Raw genomic sequence first — 24,206 nt, forward strand, 5'->3', positions numbered from 1 at the left:
AGGTGAAGAAGACACTATACATGTTCTTAGGTGCATTGCGACTTATGTACGGCAAGCACGCCGGGTCGGTCACCCCTACCCTTCTAGATAAGTGTGTTGGCTTCTTTTTAGCCTGATTAAATCGCTTTACGGTTGCCGGCCATCCAAGATCCAGCTTCCCCCCGAAAAGTTCTGCGGGGAGGGGTCACTAAAGCCGCGGACGGCAGAGTTTGCGTTACACAGACTAGCTTCTTTTACGCTAGCTAGTAGGTTATCACAAGTACCACCATCAATTACAGGTTCGTTTTTTTGTTGTTGTTCATATAAAAAGTGGCTTCTCTGCAGTCGGTTTCAGACAGTTTCTTTTCAAATACAAGTTCTACTAACAATAACAAAGATTTTAAAGTAGCAACAACACGCGATCTCCGTGACAAGTACTTAAACATGTGAAGCATCATTCTAACTCAAGAATGCGTTGCTATAAAAGTTGTGTACAGTTAGGTCTTGAGCAATCAAGGAAATGATTACTAGTAGGTTATGAATCCCCTCGCGGCTTTCCCCGGTACTTCAGCAGAATTTCCGTTTTTTGCATCACGTGAACAATGCGTGATGCGGGGAAATAGGGAAATGAGATCACGTGCACTGGTGTTCCATTACATGCGACATGGATATCAAATACCTCGCTATGCTAATTAGGAAATGAGGGATCCTAGTATTGTATTACAACAGAACTAAACCGAGGCCACGTACAATTTGAACAGATTGCGCTTATGACCGTTTAGAAGTAGTCGAAAGCTTTTATACATTCCCATCATTGAGGATGTATTAAACAGACGAATGGGGCCGTTGACCTAGTGTAACACCGGCAAAAGTTGATAACAACATTAATGTTTAACACTGCCGTCTAGGCGGGCTTCAGGAGGAACTTTTATGTCATCAGCATTCTAAACCAGTCATACGCAAAAGAAAAAGGGTAGTTTTAACAAGAAAACAGCACAGTTGCCTCACCTAGCTTCCTACTGAAAAAGAATTAGGAAAAAACACGGTTATCTCTTGAGATTATGTAATTAGATACACAGGACGGTATTGTGTGTAAATGGACTGAGCTAAGCAAACACACTCTATCGACCGCACAAAAGGCGTACCTGCACAGCTAGGGTAAAAATTTGTGTATTGATTGCCGCGCACGTCGCTACTCCGATCACTGCGAGTCCTGTATGAACGGCGCCATGAGCGGGACCCTCCGCCGGCCCAGGTCGCTCCAGGCCCTGAACCTCCCCAGCCCCACAGGTAAGAAAGCGAGCGGGAAAACCAGCACCACGACCATCACCATCACCAAGGACAACCCACTGGCTGGCGGACAGAGGAGCGAACACGAGCGCAAGGTGGGTACATTGTATCCAGAACCGTGCCTATCTATTTTATGTCTGAATGGGTTAGGGTTAAGATCAGGCGGCGTTTCTGTACGGTCTCCGCGGATCCAAGAACGCAGGTTTGCCAGGGGCACGGTTCTGGATACGTGTGGACTATCCACAACAGTGTCTGAGCATGGTTCTGGATAATGCACGGTTCTGGGATATAATAGTGGGTCATGCGTCTAGCAACGTGTTTATTCTCTGCACAGAGGGTGCAGTTGTGGCACCATGCTAACTTTACATTCCAAAATGTCGGTCGGGAGAGCTAGTCTGTCTGTCTGTCTGTCTGTTTCTTGTTTGTTGGTGTGCACACGCACACTCTTACCATAGTGCGTGTAATTCACCCCCTTACACCATTGTGAGAATCTGCGGTGATCTAGAGAAGTATTCTCCTCATGTAATATATAACAGTTACAAGTGTACAGGCGTTTTGATGCTGTGCTTTTTGTGTTTATCAAAATGTGTCCATGTGTAGCAAACCTATCTTACGTAATGAAGTATTAACTGTAGGAGCTGCTTATGCAATAACTTTTGTGTATACACTCGGGCTAAAAGCAAAGCAAACTCACAACAAAGCAAGACAAATGGCCTTTGTCCCTATCCCATGTACCATTGCGATAAGTGAAAATGCACACATACGACGAAACCTTTCAAAGATGGCACAATTATGATGTCAAATTTTGTCATAACGTTACATGTATTATTGTAAATTGCCTCTGAGAATCACAATAGATATCCGACATGACAGGTTTGGGCAAGTTTGCTCAGCAGAACCGTTTAATATCAACCTAGGTATAAAAAAAAACATGACGTCATATCCTCCAGGTTTCCATGGTGACGGTGTCCCACTACCCTTCGTACGTTGGTTGGCTGCTGGGGTTGAAGGACACGGTCACGGTCGCCTACACCAGCCCGCGAAACCTCCGCAAGAGCCTCCAGGACATCTTCTGTCTCGGCGTCCTATCCGGCAGGTTAGTCATCCAGTGCATTTTTTGGGGCTTAGAAACCCGATTTTTCAGTGGCAATATTTTAGTTATTTATCTACATACTGAGTTGAAACCACAGTATCCCAATGTATATTGACCCTCATGGAGCAAAAATTCCCAAAATTCTGAGGGAAAATGGTCACTGGAAGGGCCCTGATTTTTAGGATACCACCCAGAAAATAAAGGACTCATGGTTGGGCTTGTTTCTGCAGTTTTAAAAGCCCGCAAAGTATGAAATGCTGACTCAAATGTGCCAATGGAAAGCAGTATGTGTCAATATCACAAAGATTGCAAAAATATTTCCAATGTTGCTGCATTGAAATCGCATTGTATGCCTTTAAATACTAGTAGTATGTAGGAAAGTTGAAAGGGGACAGTTGCTTTCAGCGAATGTAGAACATTTCCCTGTCGTTTTTAGTTTTTAGTAGAGACACTATCCTGGATTCATACATCAAAAGTAAACCTATATTTTTGTAGAGTGTAGAACGTAAGAGACATGTGGCGAATCAGCGAGCTGTTCCAAAAATATTTGCCTGACTCCAACCGAAACCTAATGTACTTGATGAAGTTGATTAGATAGATTCTCTGTGTAAATGGATAGACTCTCCGTCCTAATGCTATCCTCGATAGGAAACTTTTAAAAGTTTGGTGGGCATAAAACGAATGGACATTATTTCGAGAAGTGCTAGGCCACTATCATCTCGTTCTTTCTCTCGCCTCGCTCTCTAGACGTCTTATTTTGGTGAGGGAAGACAACAGCAGCGGTGTGCTAAAGCTGCGGCCGTCCCTGCCTGTCTACTACTCGGAGGAGACGTGGGGAGATCTCCCACAAGACATCGGTGCGGTGTACACCTTACAGCAAACGTCAGGTAGGTTTTCTGGTTTAGAAATAATTCATCTTCCACGTATGTATTGGCTATATTATCTCAGAAAATGTTATTGTTTTGCCTCACGGACATGCAAAACCGGAAGTTCAGCTGCAGTACCATAATAAGCCGCCAGGGGGCCCAAAATCAAATCATTTCGAGCTCTCATCAAGACCTACCCACCTACTAAATATCAAGATAATCCATTTAAGCTTTCTCGAGTTATGCTGTTGACAGACACACAGACAGACAGACAGACAGACAAACGGCCAGGAAAACATAACCTTCGTCAATTCTTGGCGAAGGTAATGATAGGCTATATTCAAGAACTGGTAGATTTCACAACCCCAGGACGCACCCAAACACGTACAGGTGTGCTCTTTGCTTTAAGCAAAGGACATAGACTACTCCCCCTGTCCGAGCTTCGAACGCACAGCGCTTGGTACATTGTACTGTACACATGCGGAATGCTAACATTTAGGTGATGCGCCACCGCACGCTAGCATGTATGGGTTCCATGCAGCGTTGCTTCTGATGCCAGACTTGATTGCACGGTGTATAACCTTAGTTTATAACGCTAACATTCCATTTCCCACAACAGTTGTGACCTACGTGCGGGACCAGGCACTGCGGCCAGTGGAGATAGTAGCGGTAAGCACATTATACGTTTTCGCCTGGCAGAAATCACATAAACGTATCAGTTTGCCCCAACAATGCTCTGTGATTGCATGGCAATTGTGCTCGTAATATTCTCGCCTTTCCCTTACCTTGGACCAGCAAATTCTTCACAGCCCTGCAGCTGTCTGTCGCACTTGACCTCTAGCTCCCAACACTCATGACGTCTATTTAAATGCAAAATTATGAAATGATTCGACACGACTAGATCTACATGTTGTGACAGCATAGAGATAGCATGATGATTAGTATTGTAACAATTTGGTCTAGTGTAACTTTTTAGGGACCACGGTAAGTTTTGTGGTGTTAGGCCAAGCTAACTTTCGTGTTTATCTTATCCGTGCTAGTTTAAGTTATCATTTACCACTAAAGATATAAGACACTGAGCCTGATCGATTTCGATTGTACGGGTTGTTGTATTGTGAACTGCTATACATATACAAGGTCAATCATAGACTTAAGGATCTACTACAACAGAATGGTCTCGTACAAATGGAACTATATACAGTCTATAACAGAGCTAATACAGAGTGTGTGTGACCAACCTGACGCTGACTGCTCTCACCAGTCAAATGCTAATCTAATGAGCATGTAAATGAGCTAAGGGTAAAGATTTAAATATGGCTACTAAGCACTAATGTCATAGGTAACGACGAGCGATCGCCATGACGTCATGGTAGGCAAAAGTGGGTAACGGTTGGCTGATTTGCCTACCAATAATTTGCATATGTCTTCAAATAATTTGAATATATATGGTGTAAACAAAAACCGCGATCAATCAATTATGGACGGGTCAGACCTGTTACAGTATTCATGATCAATTACTATTAACCTCCCAATATGGCATATGGTCACATCTTGACATTATTTTACTACTTTATGCTTATTCAGTGATTTGTTTCTTGCTTGTTACAGAGTCTTCCCGACAGGCTATTGGGTAAGACCGACAGCCAATCAGAAGAGCTCGCCCTGGCTCACGTGACCGAGCTCATCCCGGAGATAGTGGACAGCCCTGAGTCACCCTCAGAAGTGAAGAAGACACCCACACCCACATCTCCATCAAAAATGTCCAGATCCAGAACAGATTTGAGATCTAGAACCATCCACTGATGTTTTCCTGGCGACTTTTAGCTTCTTTATAATAGCCTCAGAACATTCATGAAAATTTAGATAGTAATAGGCCTTCCTTTGAGTAATGTTCGGAGTGGATGTTTCCTGTTTAACTAGTCAAAATCCGGAAATACGACAAATACCAGTATTCGTTATATATGTACTCGTATATGGTTTATTATGTACATTTTGTTACCAATCTTGTTTACATTTTGCCTTTCTCTTGTGTGAATACTAGCTTGTGGTCATTCTGCCAAATGGCTCACTGTAGGATTTGTAATGCAGTGTAACATTAATAGGCTACGAACAGCAATGATAAAAGAGCTGTTTATACGTCTAGAAAAATGATCTATTGTTACATTTAATCCCTTAGGAACACACAACATTAGCAGCTAGACATAGGAAGACAACTAAAGTCTTTTCAAAAAGTCTCTGGTTACATAAAATAAAATGAAATGGTGAGAATATTTGACTACCGTTATATGTACGAGCTTACGATTGACACAATTATGATCCCTCAATACCATTCATACGATAGAGAAAACCATGAATGCATATATGATTGTCTGAGAAGAAAAGGATATTTTGTCAACTTGGTAATAACGCTAACCTTTGGCATCGGTATTGGTGCAGATAGCCTTACTCCACGACGACTTTTATATTCACTTACGTCGGGGTCTCACTTTGAAATCTTTGGACGACCAAGGACATTATACTTTGGGACGAAAAATGTTGAATACATAGCTTGGTTCAATAAAAGATAACCACAGTTCTCGATCGCTTACTCAAGAAGAGTCATGGTTTCATTGACTTCAAGTCGTTGAATGCAGTTTCCATCGCCGTGTACGCTCTCAGTTTCACGTGAGACAGAAGCGTGACGACAGTCTGCCAGCGAGTTTTCGCGCTGAAGACTTCTGACACCAACTCCCCGTTTGTCAGATGCTCCTTCCTGATTTTGCGCGGACGACAGAGGGTGGCCGTGACTTCCAGCGGAGCCCACACGGGGTCTACTGTAGCTTGTTCCAGCTTCTCCCGCAGTTCGTCTGGCTCATGGCGGAGGAACTTGATAGCTTGTCTTTCTTTGGTCTGCTCGACTTCTTCAACGACGTCGGTCAGGTCTTTCAGCTGCTGGAGCACGGCTTCTTTCGTAGCGTTGACGTCCTTCATGATGTCTTGGTAGCTTTGCTGAACGTCGTCGAGAAGCCTGTCCTTGTCTTCGGCGAGAAGCTTCGCCCTCTCCGTGTACGACTCCAGAATGTTCTCCTCGCTTTTGCGCTTGCCGTCGGTGATCTGGTCTTCAAGGCGTCGGATTTCCTTCAGGTACTCGCGACGTTCTTCTATCTGTCTCTTCTTCTCCTTCAGCAGAGGATTGACCCTCGTCATTCTCTTCTCGACTGCCTGCTTTACTGGTATAACCTTGTGTTCGCCATGAGAGTCCTCAAAGCACTGTACACAGATGGGCACGCCGCACTTTGAACTCGTACAGAAGAGCCGAATTTCCCTGGTAGGGTGGTACTCACAGTGCTGAGCGGCGGCGTCTTCTTCCGGGTCAGCCGGTAGCTCGGAGAATTTCTTACACAGCTCAGAAAGATGGAAATTATCCGGCAGGCCTGCGACGCCGTCTGAGGCCAACGGCACCTCACGGCGGCAGAGAGGGCAGCAAAGCTCGCCAAGATTAGCGGTCTCTGTGAGGCACTCCTGACAGAACGTATGCAGGCAGGGTAGTGCTTTGGGTTTCCGGAAGGTTTCCTGGCAGATCCCACAGCACAGATCTTCTTCCAGAATCTTCTGTTTAAAACTACGCTCTGTCACGGATGCCATTTCGCTTCTAAATCTACAGATGCGAGTTGTTCGATTCCTGGGGGCAAAATGAATGAGGATTCGAGAGAATGGCCCGTTACTTACATACACGAAACCAGAAACTGCTTCAGGTGACGTATGGAAACTAGACGAAACCGGAAATTGGAAAGTCCCAATGGCAGCTCACAATAATATCTCACACGGGAGTTTCCTAGTCAAGACTGTACCACAATATTATACCCAGCTACGACATACAACACTAACCAACCAAATTTCGTCAGAAAATGAGCGATATCAACAACTATATAATATGGATGTAGATACGAAGGCTGGTTATGAGGAAATTTCGTATCTGAATTTTGTATCTGAATCTGAATATCCTATCACTGAACCACCACTGGTTTGGAACACCGGGCTGAGAAACATCTGACAGCGCATCGGGTGTTTTCCCAGGGTGATGTTCGTACATTGTGGTTTCAACACGTCACAGTTTCGGGGTAAACGGCCGCACGGTCGCACCTGGTGAAATACGTATGACGGTATGTAGCAGTTGCAAGTCGTCTGGTTCTCTCCTTGTGCCATCGTCTTAAGATTTGTGCCACTATTACTATATTCTAGATCTCGTACTCCTTATCTTCAGAACTCATTAATATTATCGACACCTCTGTAATATATATGTATACTCTACTGAATAATTGGCACATTGAATCATGTAAGCTTATTTTTAAGTTCATGTGTAACTAGTGTCAACCAAAAGAACCCGGTAAGGTTTATACAGGTTTGAGTGAATAAAAGACTCTGGAAGTCTGAGTGATAACCGTTTCACATTGCTTTATGTTGCGAAAACATCGATTAACGATATAATATCATGAAGAAAATATGAACAGGTGAACATTGTTAAATTAAACTTTTTCCTACTGATAATGTTTCATCTGCATACTTGTCAATACAAATTGAAGAAACATTTGCAGAACTATTGCAGAAGAGGCATAACTAGTTACCTCACCATAGCTTAGTGCAATACTATATAGCTAGGCTATTATATATTTGTATCAACATTAATCAAGAGGTAAACATTGTTAAAACTTTCTCATACTAATGAAGTTTCATCTGCATACTTCTCAGTGCAAATTGAAGAAACATTTGCAGAATCATTGCAGAAGAGGCATAACTAGTTATCTCACCATAGCTAAGTGCAATACTATATAGCTAGGCTATTATATATTTGTATCAACATTAATCAAGAAGTAAACATTGTTAAAACTTCCTCAAACTGATGGAGTTTCATCTTCATAATTCTCAATACAAATTAAAGAAACATTTGCAGAACTATTGCAGAAGTGGCATAACTAGTTACCTCACCATAGCTTAGTGCAATACTAGGCTATTATATATTAAATCAACATTAATCAAGTAGTCTCAACCATTCTGAAGACGAGAGACAATCACTGGGGCGTTTCGGTCCCCATGAGAGGGACTGTGGTCTCTTCGTCGTCTTCTTTGTTTGTTCCATAGGCACACACGTTCCTAGCCTGATTAAATCGCTTTTGCCGGCCGCCCAACATCCAGCCGGCCCACATCTTGGGTGGCGGACTATGTAGGGAGCCCCCCGGAGTTTGGGTTACATAGGCTAACACGTTCCCAACTGATGACAGGAACTTGTACAGAACAGTCTTCCACTGAGTATCCATGGAAAAGTCCCTTGACCCCAAGCTTCCGATGGTCAGCAGCCCCTTCCTGGGCTCGTCTGGATGGAACACGGTGGCCTTGACCTTCAGAGGACCAGGCAGGGGGTCGACACAGATCTGCTCCAGCTTCCAGCGCAGCTCTGCCGGTTCATCTCCGAGAAACGCGACCCCAGCGTTCTCTATAGCCTGCTCGACCTCCTGGTAGACTTTGTTTATCTCTTGTAACTGCTGCTGCACCTCGCCTTTGCGTACGTTGATGGCCTCCATGTTGAGATCGTATGCCTCCCGAACGCTGGCGAGACGTTCGTCCTTGCTTTCGGAAAGCAGTCGCGCCTTTTCTTCGTACGAGTCAGTGATAGCCTGTTCACTTTGACCCTTGTTTTCGTTGACTTGCTCCTCGAGGTGGCTGAGCTTCTCAAGGTACTCGCGGCGTTCTTCTATCTGCCGCTTCTTCTCCTTCAGCAAGGGGGTGACGGTCGTCATCTTCTTCTCGACGGCCTGTCTGACCGTGATGACGTTCTTGTGGCCCCGGTGACTGCTGTCGTCCAGGCACAGGCTGCAGACGGGTACCCGGCAGGTCTGGCAGAAGAGCCGGAGCTTCTCTGCCTTGTGATTCTGGCAAGCGGCGTCCCATTGTGGCGTGTCGTCCCGCGCCCGGGCAGCTGCTAGCTCGGAGAACTTCTGGCACATTTCCGCGACTTGGTAGTTGGTCGGCAGTGCCTCGACGCCGCCCTTTAGTGGCACACGGGCGCGGCAGGTTGGACAGCTAAGACCCCCTCTTGTTGCCTCTCGGAGACACTCTTCGCAGAAGGTATGGCCGCACGGCAGGATTTTTGGCCGTGTGAAAGGCTGCAGACAGATCCCACAGGACAGCGACTCTTCTAGTGTCGCAGACGCCATTATTATTTTGGAGTTTGGCCGCCCACGATATTTGAACTACTACACGTTACAACTGTTGAACAACACCACATATATAATGTTGCATGTACAGACAAGTCTAGAACAGACTGGTGACTCATCACCACAAGTCGTTGGGAATACCCGAGATGGACTCAACCATTCAGTAGTTTGGGGTGTTCATCGATGTCATACTAAGTATGTCATTCTAAGTAAGGAATATGAAACAAACTAAAAATGCCTCAAACAGATTTTGACTTCGATGATGAATCTTGAGGTGATTTTAGATAACAAGTATGATATTGATTGACAGATAGGACTAACGTGCACTTGCTGTAAATAACGAATCCCTACTTGAAACGCCTGTGTGAGACCATCCTTACTGGTGGATTCCCAGAGTCACGTCCCTTCAGTTTCTATACGTCACTGTTTCAAAGGTCAAGGGTTGTTTCGGCGATGGTAAAACACTATTTGAAGTATTTCACCCGTCTTTATTGTGTAATTAGTCGTATTTTTTTTTGTCAGGCGTTTCCAAAATCAATTAAAATCTGGTATAATACGGTTGATTACAAACACGAATCTCCATATGTAAGTTCGCCATAATACACGTACATTCTCTGTTGTACACATGTTTCAACGCTGCCAGTGGGCGCGTGATAATGCATGCAGTGGGAGTATAGATACAAAAGCTAGCGTTACATCAAACAGATGCTATTTTGTAATCAAAATGAATGATACTACGCAGCAATAGGAGGCAGTACAGTACATTTACTCTTTACAGGGAACTCTACCATTTCTAGACGTGTACATTGAGTTCCCCGCCATGCGACCCCCGCCTAAACTGCAGCACATACTCCTACGATTTCAGTTTTCCCCGACGACTTTCAGACAGGCTATGCAAGAACAGACGGTCGCCAAGGATCAACAATAACATATTCTGAGACAGGACAGCTTATATTCGTGCCACGATTCGTATATATGTGCGACACATTCAGGGCTGCCCTACGAATGTCCCTACATTGTGTCTGTCATGCGACGTATCACGGTGACGGTTCGTTATTGTGATGTCCCCTACATGTAACAATTATCCATAGTTTCCATGATTAAGCTTGCAAATGTTTCTCAATGCAAACACCACAGAATTAAATCGACTGGCCATTACACAAAGATGGATCGTTTGCTAACACTTTGCTTAATTTACAAACATTGGACATTAATACGTAAATGGTCCTAGAAGGTAGAGCTTCCGGAAGCAACATCAAACAAATCTTGTTTTATATACAACCGTGATGACTACTAACTCCGCACCTAACGCTACAAAATGTACACACCTGCATATAGCAAACTCCAAACTTGTTGTATGTTATAAACATATACATGTAGTAAAGATTGCAAGAGCTGAAGCCATCTCTGTTGACTTATACCCAGTTCTCTTCACTGGTGTCCTCCATTTTAATCGACGTTTCATGGCGTCATCTAAACCCACCGGTGTCAAGTGTCGCTCTTCCCCGCGTCCCCTAAACATGACGTGTTCATATCTGTGTAAAGAAAACGGGATCCGCCACGCCGCCTGACTGACACACCAATGTCCACGTGTATTCACAACAGTTCTGTTGACAGCAGTGGTGGCTGCTGCCCTGCACCGTGAACCCGGCTCTGACCAGCGCCTCCAGGATGTGCGCCTCGTTCAGCGACTGTTTCCCCGTCGCTCCGACATCCAACGCCAACCCGTCCGGGGTGGTGTACACCTCCTCGGGAAGTTCAAAGTCATGGTCAGGCTCTAGTTCGAAGTACTTGGCGATGGCTTTCTGGAGGGACGCCTTGACGCGTTCTCTGGTGACGTTGTCGCTCGCCAGGAACCTAAAACAAGCGCTGTGCACGGTAGAGCTGGTGGACATCATCATGTGCACTGTGGCGAACTGTCCGAACTGGTATTGACTCAAAGCTTCCGTCAGAGGCGGGATGTTGTAGAACTCGGCCTCCTTCCTCAGCTGGCTGAGCTCTTCAAAGTTCCTCGGAAGAAGTAGCTCGGAGGTTCTCAGGAAGTTGAGCACGTAGCGGAAGAGCTTGCCGTCTCGGTCGATGAAGCAGCGCCCGTGCTCGTCGGTCATGAGAGTGGGGGTAGGGCTGAACATGGCGCTCAGGGCGGAGTCGGGGTAGCGAGTCAGCGTCGACCGCAGGGTGGTATAGATGAAACCCCCGACGTTCAGGGTGACTGGCGTGTCTTCAGACGACATTTTGCAACGGCTGCCGCGCACCAGCTACCGTGGGGGTACTTAGGATGAAAACTATCCATTTCTTTTGTACCGACCGATTGTTTCAATGTTGACAGTACGCGGGGTCACCAAGAAGCTCAGAACAATGGCTGTTAGCAACATTCTATATTATGTTACATTTCTGATGGGAGGGTGTAGATAAGCGCGCTTGTACTTTTACAAAGTGGAAAAAAGTAACACGTGTACAAATATGTTCTGGTGACACAAAATATCAAGTGGAAAAATCAACAAACTTTGAAAACTGTCTGCGTGTTCTTGGAAAGGAATTTATTTTTAGAAAGCCGAAAAAAATCAAGGTCTACCTTACCTTACTACACAAACATTGAGGTCACCATGGGTCACCGAGTCGCAACTATACACCATCTGGGTCAGCAGGGCTGAAATGAGGTCTGAAAAATTAAACCACGTGCACACTGCTGTATGTCAATGCAAGTCAACGCACATGTGCCTTGTATGTGCGACTGAGGGTGCCTAGCAGTAAAGGCGCGGTCACATTTCCTAACCGGGGCCCGGCCGGGCTGTTTCAATTAACGAAAAATCAACAATTTATATCAATAATATACGCAGATAGTTCCCATTATTAATTTTTCGACGCTTTTGTGCTTTGTTGTTCTTTATTATATAATACTTTCCGTTCCATAAGACTGCCTCAGCATAAGAGGGGAGGACAGGACAGTCAGACGATTCGAAAGTTTCCACGTGAGATCGTTGCAATAATGGACCGCTTGAATGCGGGTATTTAGAATCTGGCATTGGTTGTAAAAGAACTAAATGTCGCATACCGCCAATACTGGATTTGAGCAACGACAGGAAATACAACAATAAGCTGCGACCAGAGATATTATATGCAATGTTACAGTCAGTGAGAGTTTTGCACATTGCCCTTTTAATACAAATACACGCTCTGATTTCTGAGTACACTTCGCCACTTTGGAAGTGCAAACTCTTCCGCTACTTTCAATGATTATTCTACCGCAGGATACAACATCACCATTGTCGTCAGCACATGCGTTATGGATGGTTGGTTGATCCACAGTTACAATATGTCTATGGTCTCCCCTGAGGTTTTGTGAACAACAATGCATTTATGTAATCTCTCATATACACAATCTCTCCAGCACCACAATTATTTTGTACATTACTAGTACAGTACTCCTCTACGAAACCTGATACAGGTCCATCTCACCAGTACTAAGATAGACAAAATAGCCAGATGTCTTTCTGGAAAAGTTTGCATCAGTAGCTATACTAACACTAACGTATATCACAACTACCTGGTGCTTGACAAAACTGCAGCACATTATACATATCAACTGCAGCATTATTTTGTAGCACCGTGTCATGACAGTCCTAACACGTCCTAGATATATATGCAACTTTTACTGTGACGATCAAGCGTCATACAGCGAAGTGCATACATTTTCTATCATGAAAGTTCATCTGCGTTGGTAGTTACATGCTTAGAGTTAAAACTTTTGGTCCAACACAAAAAAATTCTCTCACCTACAGCTTCCGACCGCGACGGGGCCCGACATCGTCTACCAGATACCTTTGACCCATGCAGTGTTGACGTCACACTTCGAAGAAGCCACGTGTCAAGCTTCGCTGGGTCAGTCTACTGAGGAAGACCATAGTGACTGGTCGAAAGCTCCAGGTGGGAGAACTTTTTTGTGACCAAAAGTTTTAACTCTAAACATGCCATACATTTTCATTACTACGCTGAGAAGATTCTCCTTGCATTGGTTAGTGTAGATGTCCGACTTCGGACCACAAATATTTTGCTGTCGTTATGCTATCTGGCGGGGACAGTCACAACTCTTAAGAGTATAAAACTTCATGACAAACTAACTGTTACCAACATGACTACAAACGATGTCGTACTATCATGTTGAGCATATAAATAACACAATAAAAATAGCTTGTAAGTACACTGGTGGTTAGATAAAATGTTAGTAAATGAATAAATAATATAAAAATAAACATTAATATCAAATACAAGAACTGTCCTACAATCTTGAATTGGAGCGAATTTTTCACTGTGACATTACATGTAACGTTAAATAGCGTAACGGAAGCCAAGTCAGCGTCGACATTTCAGTAATACTATTAAGTCCCTGATAAATGCACTTACCGATAGAATTTCCTATATACATTACCACTAGACATCGTTTCCCCGTGCATATATTTCCACACACTGTGTCCTTCTCTCCCCGTGGCATTTGCACTGATAGTATCGTTCCTACATAACTTTACTGCAACTGTCTTATATACTAGTAGTCATCTCCCTTTGGGGGCACAGTACAAGGACAAGGCATTTGTAAATTGCAGCTCATATTTTGTACATCAATGGCATAGTCCCTGAAATACTGGCGACGCAAAACGGATAGCACCAGTCCTCTCCTTACTGTAAAAGATTTACAACCTAGCCTCTACCAGGCACCGCTGATCGCTGGAAAAATGGTAGAAATTGGCCGAAATAAAGGAATAATATAAAGGAATAATATATCATTCATTTATTTCGGCCAATTTCTACTATTTTTCCAGCGATCCGCGGTGCCTGGTAGAGGCTATAACAACCTACATTAACATATATCAGTCGGGTTACATATGTCCGCCAATTGGAGAAACAGAGAGAGATCTCATGAAGTGCAGCACCCCCATGGATGCAAAGTTTAGGTAATACATTAACGTTATACTTGGGGACGTTGCATTTGAGACGCATTTATTTTCCGGGTGGCGGATATTTGTGACCTGGCTGAAACATGCCGACGTAGCACCACCTCCTGATTTCCTCCTAGGAACCCAAGGAGGTCACGTACCAAAAAGAAGATTGAACCTTCTTAATTGATCATGCACACCCCATGCAAATCTTTAAGACGGAGAAGGCGAGTTCCGTTTCCTCACTAGCACCCACTTCTCCGCTTCCTTGGGGTCGTGTTGGAGTACTGGAGTCGGCCCTCCTTGCAAAACGTACCCCGTGTCTATATACGCCCTGAGGAGCGCGGTGACGGGCACCACCGCCTCGATGTTCGCGGCTCGGGGCATCCCGCCTCCGTCCGTGAAGGTCGCGATGAGCTCGAACGACCATTTCCACTTCTCCTCGATATGGACTGACACGCGGAGGTTCCGTATCCAGGCGGGTAGGAGCTCCTGTCTGTTGCACTCCACGGCCAGGCTTGACAACACCTGTTTGACTTCCTGTAGTACAGAATCCGGCTGGGTTCTACTGACTACAATCCTGTACTCGTTCCCGCCGGCGTTCTTGTTGAAAATGTGTTCCACGATGAGAACGTCGCCCTCCCCTCTCGGACACATCGCCCTCGCCTCCTCCCTCCTCAGCGCTTCGATAAGCGGCTGAATCTGGTAGAAATCCGCCTCCTTCTTAAGCTGGGAGATTTCCTTGAAGTCGTCCGGTAGCAGCAGCTCCGTGGTGCGGAGAAAGTTCAAGACGAAGCGGAAGAGCTCGCCGTCCCTGTCGATGAAGTAGCGCCCTTGGTCGTCCCTCCCCGTCGGTAGATCGCCGCTGAACATGGCGCCCAGCATCGAGTCCGGGTAGCTGGTGAGCGTGGACAGCGATGTCGTGTAAATGTGCCCGCCGACGTTTAACGTCACCGGGGGAGACATCTCAAAATCTGGCTAGAAATCGGCAAAACTCTGTCGTTACAGCGTTCAAACAGCTGTAAGTCACACCGGCAAGCAAGTGCACACCTTGTTTTCACTTCCGGGTGGATAGAAGAAGCCATTCTAAATCTGAGGGGTGGCTTAAAATTTTGCGCGAATGTCAACAAGGAGGCCGGCTCGAAACGTCCCAAAGTCTTGGTTGTATATGGGGAATGAAATTCGCTTTCTGAATCATAATTGTGGCGTTCAAACACAGAAAACAATCGTTGAGTAACATTATTCAATTGATTACGCAATGCAAACAAAAAGTGGGTCACAGGTCACTTGCGTCACCTGACTAGTATTACACAACATCATGGAGGACGGCACAAAGTCAGACGAGTTAGCTGTCGTCGAATCGGGGTGAGTTGGGCGCTTTCCTTTGAATGTCAACGACAGAAGATGTTACTGGGTTGTGCCTTGTAGTCTTGTGTATGGGAAGAACTTTTAAGAAAGCGAAAATAACATAGGAGAACCGTAGACAGACGGAAATACCGATTGTTGATCATGCATATATAATTTTGGCCCTTATTTTGGGGGTCTTCAGCAAAACATGCAAGTCACTCTTTACCTGTACACGTTCTTATGACTCAGACTTCGAACTACACTAGCCTTTTTCTTGCGACGCGTGAATTAGTATAACCTTTAGGAAGGAGTCCTTATCGTTAATTCTGCATTGTTATCTCATTATAATAGCACAGATAACAGTGACCTACTTTACCCCCTGTGTACCCTCTTTGCTTTGGGGTGTTTGGAAGTTGACTAAATGTAAAGAATTCGGGACCCAGAATTAGCTTAGCCTCCAGGGCAGCCTCCCTGTTTTGGGGCTGTTACAAGACTTCAGAAAACAATTTTAACTTGATTATCAACAAAAAGTTATGGCTCAGTGCCTAGGGTGGTGGTGGACTTCACTGAGGGGGGTTCACTTGGGGTGTGTGTGCCCTTCTATACCATTTGCCCAGAGTTTAAGTTATCTGTAAACATTGTGTACATGTAGCTGAGTAAATGTTTTTGACTTTCATCAACTATGATCAAGGTCTCAAAGTGGCCAGTGTTTTACAGAGTGATGTGGTAACTTTATATGTTTCAGGTCATTCCTGGGAAGCTGGTTTAACATCAAGTGGCGTCCTACATCCATGGCACAGCTGGCTGCTGCAGAGGCGAGGGTGCTACAGCGTAAGTTGTCAATGTACCATAGTCAGGAATGCCCATCTACCCCCAAATTATATAGACAGAAGGATAAGTATGTGTCATATCACATAACTGTGATAAAAAGCAACAAAAAGGAGGTACATACATGTATGTAGTAATAATAACATATATTATGAAATCAGTTACATTATTGAGGTCTTCACAGCTGATAAACAGTTCTGAAAAATTTAAAACTGACTGTGATGAACTTCTCTTCCAGATGTGAAGTCTGCTTTAGAGAGTTTCTACGTTCGAATCACAGGCAACAGAAGGATATGGACTCTAAAAGTAGACCCCAAAAAGCCAGAAGCCCTCCCTATTGTCATGGTCCACGGCTTTGGAGCTGGGTCTGCTATCTGGTTATTGAATGTCGATGCGATCGCCAAGCACAGATCACTGTACGCGTTTGACGTTCTTGGATTTGCAAGAAGTTCTCGGCCGAAGTTTAGCACGGAGGCGGATGTCATAGAGGAGGAATTTGTGAACTCTATCGAGGAATGGAGGGAGGGTGTCGGGCTGGAGAAGTTCATCCTGCTGGGACACAGCTTTGGGGGTTTTCTGGCAGCCTCTTACTCCATCAAACACCCAGACAGAGTCAAACACCTGATACTGGCCGACCCCTGGGGATTCCCACAAAGGACAGAGAAGGCAGCCGAGGAGCAGAGAGCTCGGGTAAGATGTTCAGATAACCAAGGACATTATACACATGTGTATAATGTCCTTGAGATAACTTTATGGATTTAAGATTTTCTTTACATTTTTGTACCAATTTCTGTCAATGCTATTCTCTGAAACATTCATCTTGAAGTGAATAGTTATCATTTTATGGTGGAGTCTTTTTTAGCTTTATGTTGACTTTTACAGGTGACATGAAACATGACACACAAGGTAGATGCTGTATTTTCAACTGTATGCAGATATAAATCACTTCTGAAGATAGTTCATGTACTGGAACAGTAACTAAAAGCTGGAACAGTCATAAATGTCTATCTGACCTGGTATTTCCAGATACCATTTTGGATCAAGGCTATTGGTACTGTTGTGTGGCAGTTCAACCCGCTAGCAGCGGTCAGGGTAGCTGGACCCTGGGGTAAGTATTAATTATGTAGGAAGTTCACATATATGTTTGTTTATACATCTTAATCTTGATGTTCCAGGTGCCATTTTGGATCAAAGCTGTTGGTACTGTTCTTCTGAACTTCAACCCTCTTGCAGCTGTAAGGGCAGCTGGGCCCTGGGGTGAGCACCTGGAGATCTTTGCCATGATACATGAGACCGTGGGCTAACCTTTCAATATCTGCTCTTTAGAATTGACAGAATGCTCCTTACTGACAGTTTGAGTTGAAAAAATCTTTACCTATAGCCAGGCACATAACAGTGGCAGACTCTACAAGTATTAAATTGAATGACTGTCAGACCCAAGCTCTGCATAAAATTATGTAAATTTTGATTAAGTACAACTACTAGCGATAGTACTCTGTAGTGGCACTGGTACTTTAACTTTGTAAGCGTAGTTACTAATGCTTTATATTAAGACTCTAGAAAGGTAATACATGTACATGTAAAATGACATCATGCAACAAGACACAGTTGTCACATGTTGTTTTTCTAAATGCCCCCTATATTTGCTACAGGCCCAGGTCTTGTACAAAGGTTCCGACCAGACCTCCAGGCAAAGTTTTCCGAAGTGTTTGACGATGACACAATCTTCAGCTACCTCTACCACTGCAATGCCCAGTCTCCAAGGTAAGCCAATATTTGCAACATTCTTCAGATATACTTTATTTTTTTAAGATGACCTTTTTACCTGTATATAGTATATTCTGTATTAATGATTTGATAAATACTGTATTGATGATTTCAACTCAAACTACAAAAGGTGTAGGTACATTTGTAATCCCATAGCACTTTTAAGCCTGTAGAGGCAGTGGGTTGTTTGTTAGTCCACTGTGTCTAGGGCACAGTATTGGAAGGCAGAGCAGTGAGGAACGTCATTTTAAGTGCCTTTCCCAAGGACACAATGTCTAGCCAGGAATAAAACATGTCCTCTCGATATAGTGTCTGCTAGCCTAGCCGCTCTACCATTTGATGACGATGTATTGTGTTGAAAATATACCTTTTATATTCCACAGTGGGGAGACTGCATTCTCTTACATGCAGATTCCCTTTGGCTGGGCCAGGAACCCCATGCTGCCCCGCATGACACAGCTACGGCGAGACATCCCGGTCACGTTCATCTACGGTGCACGGTCCTGGATGGACAAGGAGTCAGGAAAACAAGTCAAGGCACAACGGCAGGGCTCGTATGTTGATGTCCAGGTGAGAAGTTGTAATTTTCAAAATCTAAAGCCTATAAACCCCCTACTGTTACACTACTCCCCCTTTTCTTTTCAAGATTCATCCTCGAATCTTCCGAATTCGACATCCCTGGAGCGGCACTCTTTGCCAGAACTCCCAGGGCCGGTGCGGGAACCACTGTAAGAAACAGGAGGGGCGAGTAGATACAGAAGACACTCCTGGTCCCGGGCCGGGGTTCGAACCCACAACCACCCGAGCACATAACCCAACGCTCAAACCACTAAGCTAAAAGGTCTAGACCCATTGGCCGGGTCAGTTGGTAGCGCCTATAAACCCCCTACTGTTACAGTACAGGTAATGTGAATGATACTGTAATTCATCTCTTTATGGTAGCAAAATTTCCCAGTCTGAGGAAACTGGACATGCTCACCGAACCTTAATCTTCTCAGTGGAGGGAGAGGGGGACAAAAGATTTGACAATGGTAATGATATTAGTTCATGCCACAGAAGTGAAAACAGTGAAGTGAGTGAACATAAAAGTACTGTGATAAAATCAGGAATTACAGTAACAAAGATGTTGCGATGTATCTAGTATTTCCCTCTGATCATACATTGCAGTCCCAAAACTCTCATGCTAAAAGCTTCTTTCCTAGAACAACATCGCTATGGAATAAGCTTCCACATGATTGTTTCCCATATGGGTATAACCTTAAACTCTTCAGGTCTAAGGTCAACAAACATCCGTCCTCTCTGGCTGTACAGTAACCCAAAGCATTTGAGTGGCTCTCATGAGCCTTGTTTTGTGGTGAACCATGAACTAAATAAGAAAAAAGATACCCGGTATTACCTACACAATCCATGAAGTCTAAAATCACTGATTTCTTGTTATTCCACTGCAGAGTGTGCCAGAGGCTGGACACCACGTGTACGCTGACCAGTATGAGGACTTCAACAGGCTGGTGGTGCAAGTTTGTGCCAGGACAGACAAGGCACAGCTATCCGAAAAGATCAACGTGGAGACTACTATTTAGATAGTGCTGGTAGAACAAACTGATGGCTAGTATTTATATCCCACCAGTATAATACACATTGTTAATAGGGCCTAAGAAAAAAAATGTTGTGTTTCCTGTTTTCCAACCGACACTAGAAAAAACTGCTGACCCTAGCCTTTTTTTTGGTGGAACCCTGCCAATTTTTCAAGTTGATAAATCTTTTCTAGCTCTATGATCTGATACCTGAGTGGTGAAACATTATACAGTCAGTTTTTCAACATTGACATTAAAACTATAAGTTTTCTCATGCAAGTGTTTCTTTATTGAATTCTACTGTATCAGTTTGATCACTATATAGAGATCTAAAAGAAAAAAAATAAGATAATTTTTAAAGACTGAAACAGGAAACACAACCTTTTTTCCCTAGGCCTAGGGTACTGTGATAAAAGCTGCAATAAAAAAAAGTGTATTGTATTGAATGTAGCTACATTTTGTATGCTATACAGAACCATTTTACAGTCTATTGCAGTCGGAGCGAAAATCAGGTTATTTGTGATCCTCACTGCTCTGCTAGCCTATGTATCTTATTAGTGCTGAATAGCAACTTCTGGTACAATTTATTAGCTGTTCATTTCTCTTGGGGTAAAATATGTTTTTAACAGAAACTGAATTGGTCTGGCATTATCTTTTAAAATGATTAAATTATCTATGAAATTATACATGTACAATAATGTAAGTGGACGTCAGTTACACCCTCCAATGTCAAGTGATTCTGAATGTTACTCGGACTTCTTAGAATATGAGAGCACTTGAGAAATTTGGAATCCTCAACTGTATACATGTAAGTCAGATGCTTGTAGAACTGAACATATTTTGGCAGGAATTACAGTGCATTATATAGTGTAAAGTGAATCTTTCCTACTTCTATCCACTTCATGTGTTAGTCTTTCAATGTGGTGCTCTCAAAGAGGACAAAGTACCACCTGAATTAACAGAATGAGCCGAGTGGATAAGCTGAAGTATATCTAGCCTAATGTTGATGAAAATGGTGCCATGTACAAGTGTATGTACTATTAGAGTCTGCATGCCTTGTTTCCATCAAGTGTAATCAGCCATTTTCAATTTATTTGATTCATAATCAGACCGGTCTAAGCCTAAGGTATTCAACGTAAAGGACACAAATGTATTAATTGTGTCCTTGAATTTGACAAAGTTTCTTTCGAATGAGAATTTAGTTATTTTGTAAGTAATCATACAGTAATACCACCCATGCAGACCTCTAGAAACTGTCTCAGGAATGTGTCTTTCATATCCTATGTCCTCAGATAAACTCAAGTTGATTGAATGCCATCACAGAACAGGTTTTTAACAAATATATACGTGTGTGTTGTGAAGAGGTTCTTCTGGATTGTAAAGAACTGGTCGCACACTGGACTTTTGTGGAGCTTGATGGTTTATTGTGTTGCCTCCAGGACTCCTAGCACCAGAGTGAAGTTCCTGGGTTGGACTATTCTACTTCTAAGATAGGGGGTTGTGTAACAGGACTAGTCTACTTATATGATAGGGGGGTTCTTGTATGGTAATGCACATATGGTTCACAGTGGGTTCACAACAGTGTGTGTGAACTTTTCTCACTTGTGAATGAATTATTGATAGATTTTAATGCCTAACGTCCCGTTACTGTCATGGTGTATTTTTGTTTTTGTTTACATGTACATGAAACAGAATTTATGATCAACCTAAAATCACACTTTTGGTGCCCAATTATTTTCTATGAAGCACTCTTTTTTAAATACCACAGACCACATTAATATAAATTGTGGGAGATTTGTTTCAAATTTTAACATTGATTATCATCAAAAGAATATCCATTCCCAACAAATGAACACTCTCGGAATGTTTATCTTTCTTGCGTCTCTTGTCAATTTACACCATGGAGGTAGTTACCTCCATGGTTACACCGAAATGATGCATACATTATTACATACTTTTTGTGGCAGCGCCACCTACCAGGTTTGTTAAGAAGTACAATACAGTAACCACAAGAAACAATACGGAGAAGATTTTGCAGATTTGCCTTGATGAGAGTAAAGGAAATGTTCGTGAGGCACTGAAGCTCTGCTGGAAAGAGTTACGAGGACGGTAACCGGTAGCGAGTGACGGGACACGCGAATAATATTGACCTTTGCCACCCGGTAGGTCGAAGTTCACGCCAGTTGCGTAATAGTTTGTTGTTGACAACAACATGACCGACGCTCCCGTCCCAAACCAGGGACTTTCGTCTTCCCAACAATCCAGGTAACTTTTAATGTTTTCCCACCATGTCAGATCGTTGTTTACGAGTACTAGTAAGCACTGGGCTAAGTAAGTGTTAAATGTTCTGCAGAAGAGACCGAGAAATTTAGCAGGGCTTTTCAGAGGGGCGTTCACCTTTGAGAAAACTTGCAAGTCATCCGCCGGCCGCCCAAGTCATCGACATATGACTCATTGTGATTCACCACTATCTATATATTTGTGTGATATTCCCGCTTCCCATACACTTAGGGAATCGTTAGTAGAAAGTTGGAATGAATTTCAGTTTAGTAGGGAAAAATATTTGCAGGACTTGTGAGAGGACATTCGACATGACCCACTTCTCTAACAGGTGCAGGTTGGGAAGACGGCTGAGGTGGCGACCGACGTCTGCAGCTCACCTCGCCGCCGCTGAAACAAGAGTCCTGCAGCGTAAGTTCGCCTAACCTTGTATCCAGTCTTACGTGGTAGGGTCGGGTTTTTCTCGGGGCGGTAGGAGCTCTGTCCTGCCCGCCTCAGCTAGGTTTCCCGGTGTGTATTTCACGAAGGGAGATTGATTAGTTGGGGCAAATCAAATCCCCAAGCATACCATCTGTTATTAGCGTAACACTCCTACCGGGACGGCCTGTTTCACGGGGCGGGGGAAGCTATTAGCGTCACCGAAGACACAGCTTGCCAGAACACCCTTAATAGCCCCAATCACGTAAAAGACTGGATACCAGACTTGAGTTCGCATCTTTTTTTTTTTATAAAAATATTACTTTTTGGATTGAAAGCAGTTTAGCCTGCTGTAAAACCAACTGGTCTGTTAGATTTAGCCGTCCCTGTCGACGAATTATATGCTCAAAGGCAAGCACTTATGATACAATACAAATTTATTACACTAGCAAAGAAGTGTAGAGGACTGTTGTACATAATTTCAAATGTGGTTTTTGGTTCGTTTTTTTGTACGTCATGTCCCTCCTGCTGTGAACTGCGACTATTCTGCAATTCTCAAAAACAATACCTAGAGTAATAAAAGCAGTTGAGGCCAAAGTATTCAGTTTCTTGTTGTCTCTCCCAGAAGGTTTAATCTTACAGTATGATTTGAAGGTGAAATGACTGTTTTGAATGTATTTGTTCTGATTTTAAGATGACAGCTAATGAGATCTAGATATATTCATTAATTAAGAAACGTTCTTCCCAGATGTAAAATCAAAGGTGGATAGACTCTACGTCCCCATCTCCAACGACAGAAGGATATGGACCTTAAAAGTCGACTCCCAAAATACAGAGGCTCTGCCGATTGTCCTGATCCACGGCTTTGGAGCTGGAGTAGGCTTCTGGTTACTGAACATTGATGCCTTTGCCAAGCACCGCGCTGTCTACGCGTTTGACGTGCTTGGCTTCGGGCAAAGTTCTCGTCCAAAATTCAACACCAATGCAGACGCCGTTGAGGAGGAATTTGTGAACTCTATCGAGGAATGGAGGGAGGGTGTCGGGCTGGAGAAGTTCATCCTGCTGGGACACAGTTTTGGGGGTTTTCTGGCAGCCTCTTACTCCATCAAACACCCAGACAGAGTCAAACACCTGATACTGGCCGACCCCTGGGGATTCCCAGAGAGGACAGAAGAGGCTGCTGAAGAACAGAGAGCTCAGGTAAGGAGTTAGTCTGGTACCCAGGCATTTTTGGCTGAAAATGGATGGATACAAGGCTAGGTGAAAGGGGTTATTTTAGTTTCGTTGAACGATTTGTGCAAACTGCAAATACAGAAATGTACTAGTATCAAGTAATATAAAAATAAATACTAGCATTGTGTATTGAAATGCACACAAAAATTTGTCTTGATACTAAAAATACAACCAGAGTTGTCTCAAACATATAGGCTAACTCTTTGGAATCAAGTAAGACAAATGTGTATTAAAACTTGTTGCAGATCCCAGATTGGATGAGGGCGATTGGTTCCATTTTGCTGCGCTTCAACCCACTGTCACCATTCAGAGCAGCAGGGCCATGGGGTGAGCAGGTTTTTAGTTTTAGGCCACACCAATTTAATTTGTTGGTTCTCGGATTCGCCTCTTCTATTTTTTTTCTGTATTTT

At 43.7% G+C, this 24,206-nt stretch overlaps 6 protein-coding genes across 7 annotated transcripts in view; 3 read left to right on the top strand and 3 right to left on the bottom strand.

Moving 5' to 3' along the window:
- The first annotated feature begins 1,082 nt into the window (after positions 1 to 1,082).
- LOC109474036 lies at positions 1,083 to 5,803 on the top strand. Its single transcript, XM_019774249.1, has 5 exons — positions 1,083 to 1,364; positions 2,220 to 2,365; positions 3,110 to 3,249; positions 3,848 to 3,897; positions 4,837 to 5,803. Exons 1-5 carry the CDS (start codon positions 1,197 to 1,199, stop codon positions 5,029 to 5,031), a joined length of 699 nt encoding a protein of 232 aa, XP_019629808.1. The 5' UTR covers positions 1,083 to 1,196; the 3' UTR covers positions 5,032 to 5,803.
- A 12-nt stretch (positions 5,804 to 5,815) lies between these two features.
- On the bottom strand, positions 5,816 to 6,876 carry LOC109474035 (tripartite motif-containing protein 2-like). The gene has a single exon (XM_019774248.1). The coding sequence runs from the start codon at positions 6,850 to 6,852 to the stop codon at positions 5,827 to 5,829; it is 1,026 nt and encodes a 341-aa protein (XP_019629807.1). The 5' UTR covers positions 6,853 to 6,876; the 3' UTR covers positions 5,816 to 5,826.
- An 892-nt stretch (positions 6,877 to 7,768) lies between these two features.
- On the bottom strand, positions 7,769 to 9,506 carry LOC109473466 (E3 ubiquitin-protein ligase TRIM63-like). Its single transcript, XM_019773329.1, has one exon. The coding sequence runs from the start codon at positions 9,417 to 9,419 to the stop codon at positions 8,277 to 8,279; it is 1,143 nt and encodes a 380-aa protein (XP_019628888.1). The 5' UTR covers positions 9,420 to 9,506; the 3' UTR covers positions 7,769 to 8,276.
- A 1,402-nt stretch (positions 9,507 to 10,908) lies between these two features.
- On the bottom strand, positions 10,909 to 15,388 carry LOC109473854 (BTB/POZ domain-containing protein KCTD6-like). Its single transcript, XM_019773964.1, has 2 exons — positions 14,888 to 15,388; positions 10,909 to 11,677 (listed from the first exon to the last, which is right to left on the bottom strand). Exons 1-2 carry the CDS (start codon positions 15,314 to 15,316, stop codon positions 10,949 to 10,951), a joined length of 1,158 nt encoding a protein of 385 aa, XP_019629523.1. The 5' UTR covers positions 15,317 to 15,388; the 3' UTR covers positions 10,909 to 10,948.
- Positions 15,389 to 15,556: 168 nt separating this feature from the next.
- On the top strand, positions 15,557 to 20,029 carry LOC109473853 (protein ABHD4-like). Its single transcript, XM_019773963.1, has 7 exons — positions 15,557 to 15,715; positions 16,443 to 16,528; positions 16,764 to 17,215; positions 17,701 to 17,782; positions 18,178 to 18,289; positions 18,676 to 18,862; positions 19,741 to 20,029. The coding sequence occupies exons 1-7, from the start codon at positions 15,669 to 15,671 to the stop codon at positions 19,870 to 19,872; spliced, it is 1,098 nt and encodes a 365-aa protein (XP_019629522.1). The 5' UTR covers positions 15,557 to 15,668; the 3' UTR covers positions 19,873 to 20,029.
- Positions 20,030 to 22,033: 2,004 nt separating this feature from the next.
- Positions 22,034 to 24,206, top strand: part of LOC109473852 (protein ABHD4-like) — a 5,814-nt gene continuing 3,641 nt past the window's right edge. Inside the window, exons 1-4 of one of the 2 annotated variants that reach the window (XM_019773962.1) lie at positions 22,034 to 22,131; positions 22,478 to 22,557; positions 23,312 to 23,763; positions 24,042 to 24,123. In XM_019773962.1, coding sequence (XP_019629521.1) covers positions 22,079 to 22,131; positions 22,478 to 22,557; positions 23,312 to 23,763; positions 24,042 to 24,123 — 667 coding nt within the window. In that variant the 5' untranslated portion in view covers positions 22,034 to 22,078. Of the gene's footprint in view, positions 22,132 to 22,471; positions 22,558 to 23,311; positions 23,764 to 24,041; positions 24,124 to 24,206 lie in introns of both variants that reach the window. The other variant, XM_019773961.1, reaches the window with a different exon arrangement.

The sequence above is a fragment of the Branchiostoma belcheri genome, unplaced genomic scaffold (assembly GCF_001625305.1).
Source record: "Branchiostoma belcheri isolate BF01 breed outbred unplaced genomic scaffold, Haploidv18h27 scaffold3, whole genome shotgun sequence".
NCBI classification, from domain to species: Eukaryota; Metazoa; Chordata; class Leptocardii; order Amphioxiformes; family Branchiostomatidae; genus Branchiostoma; species Branchiostoma belcheri.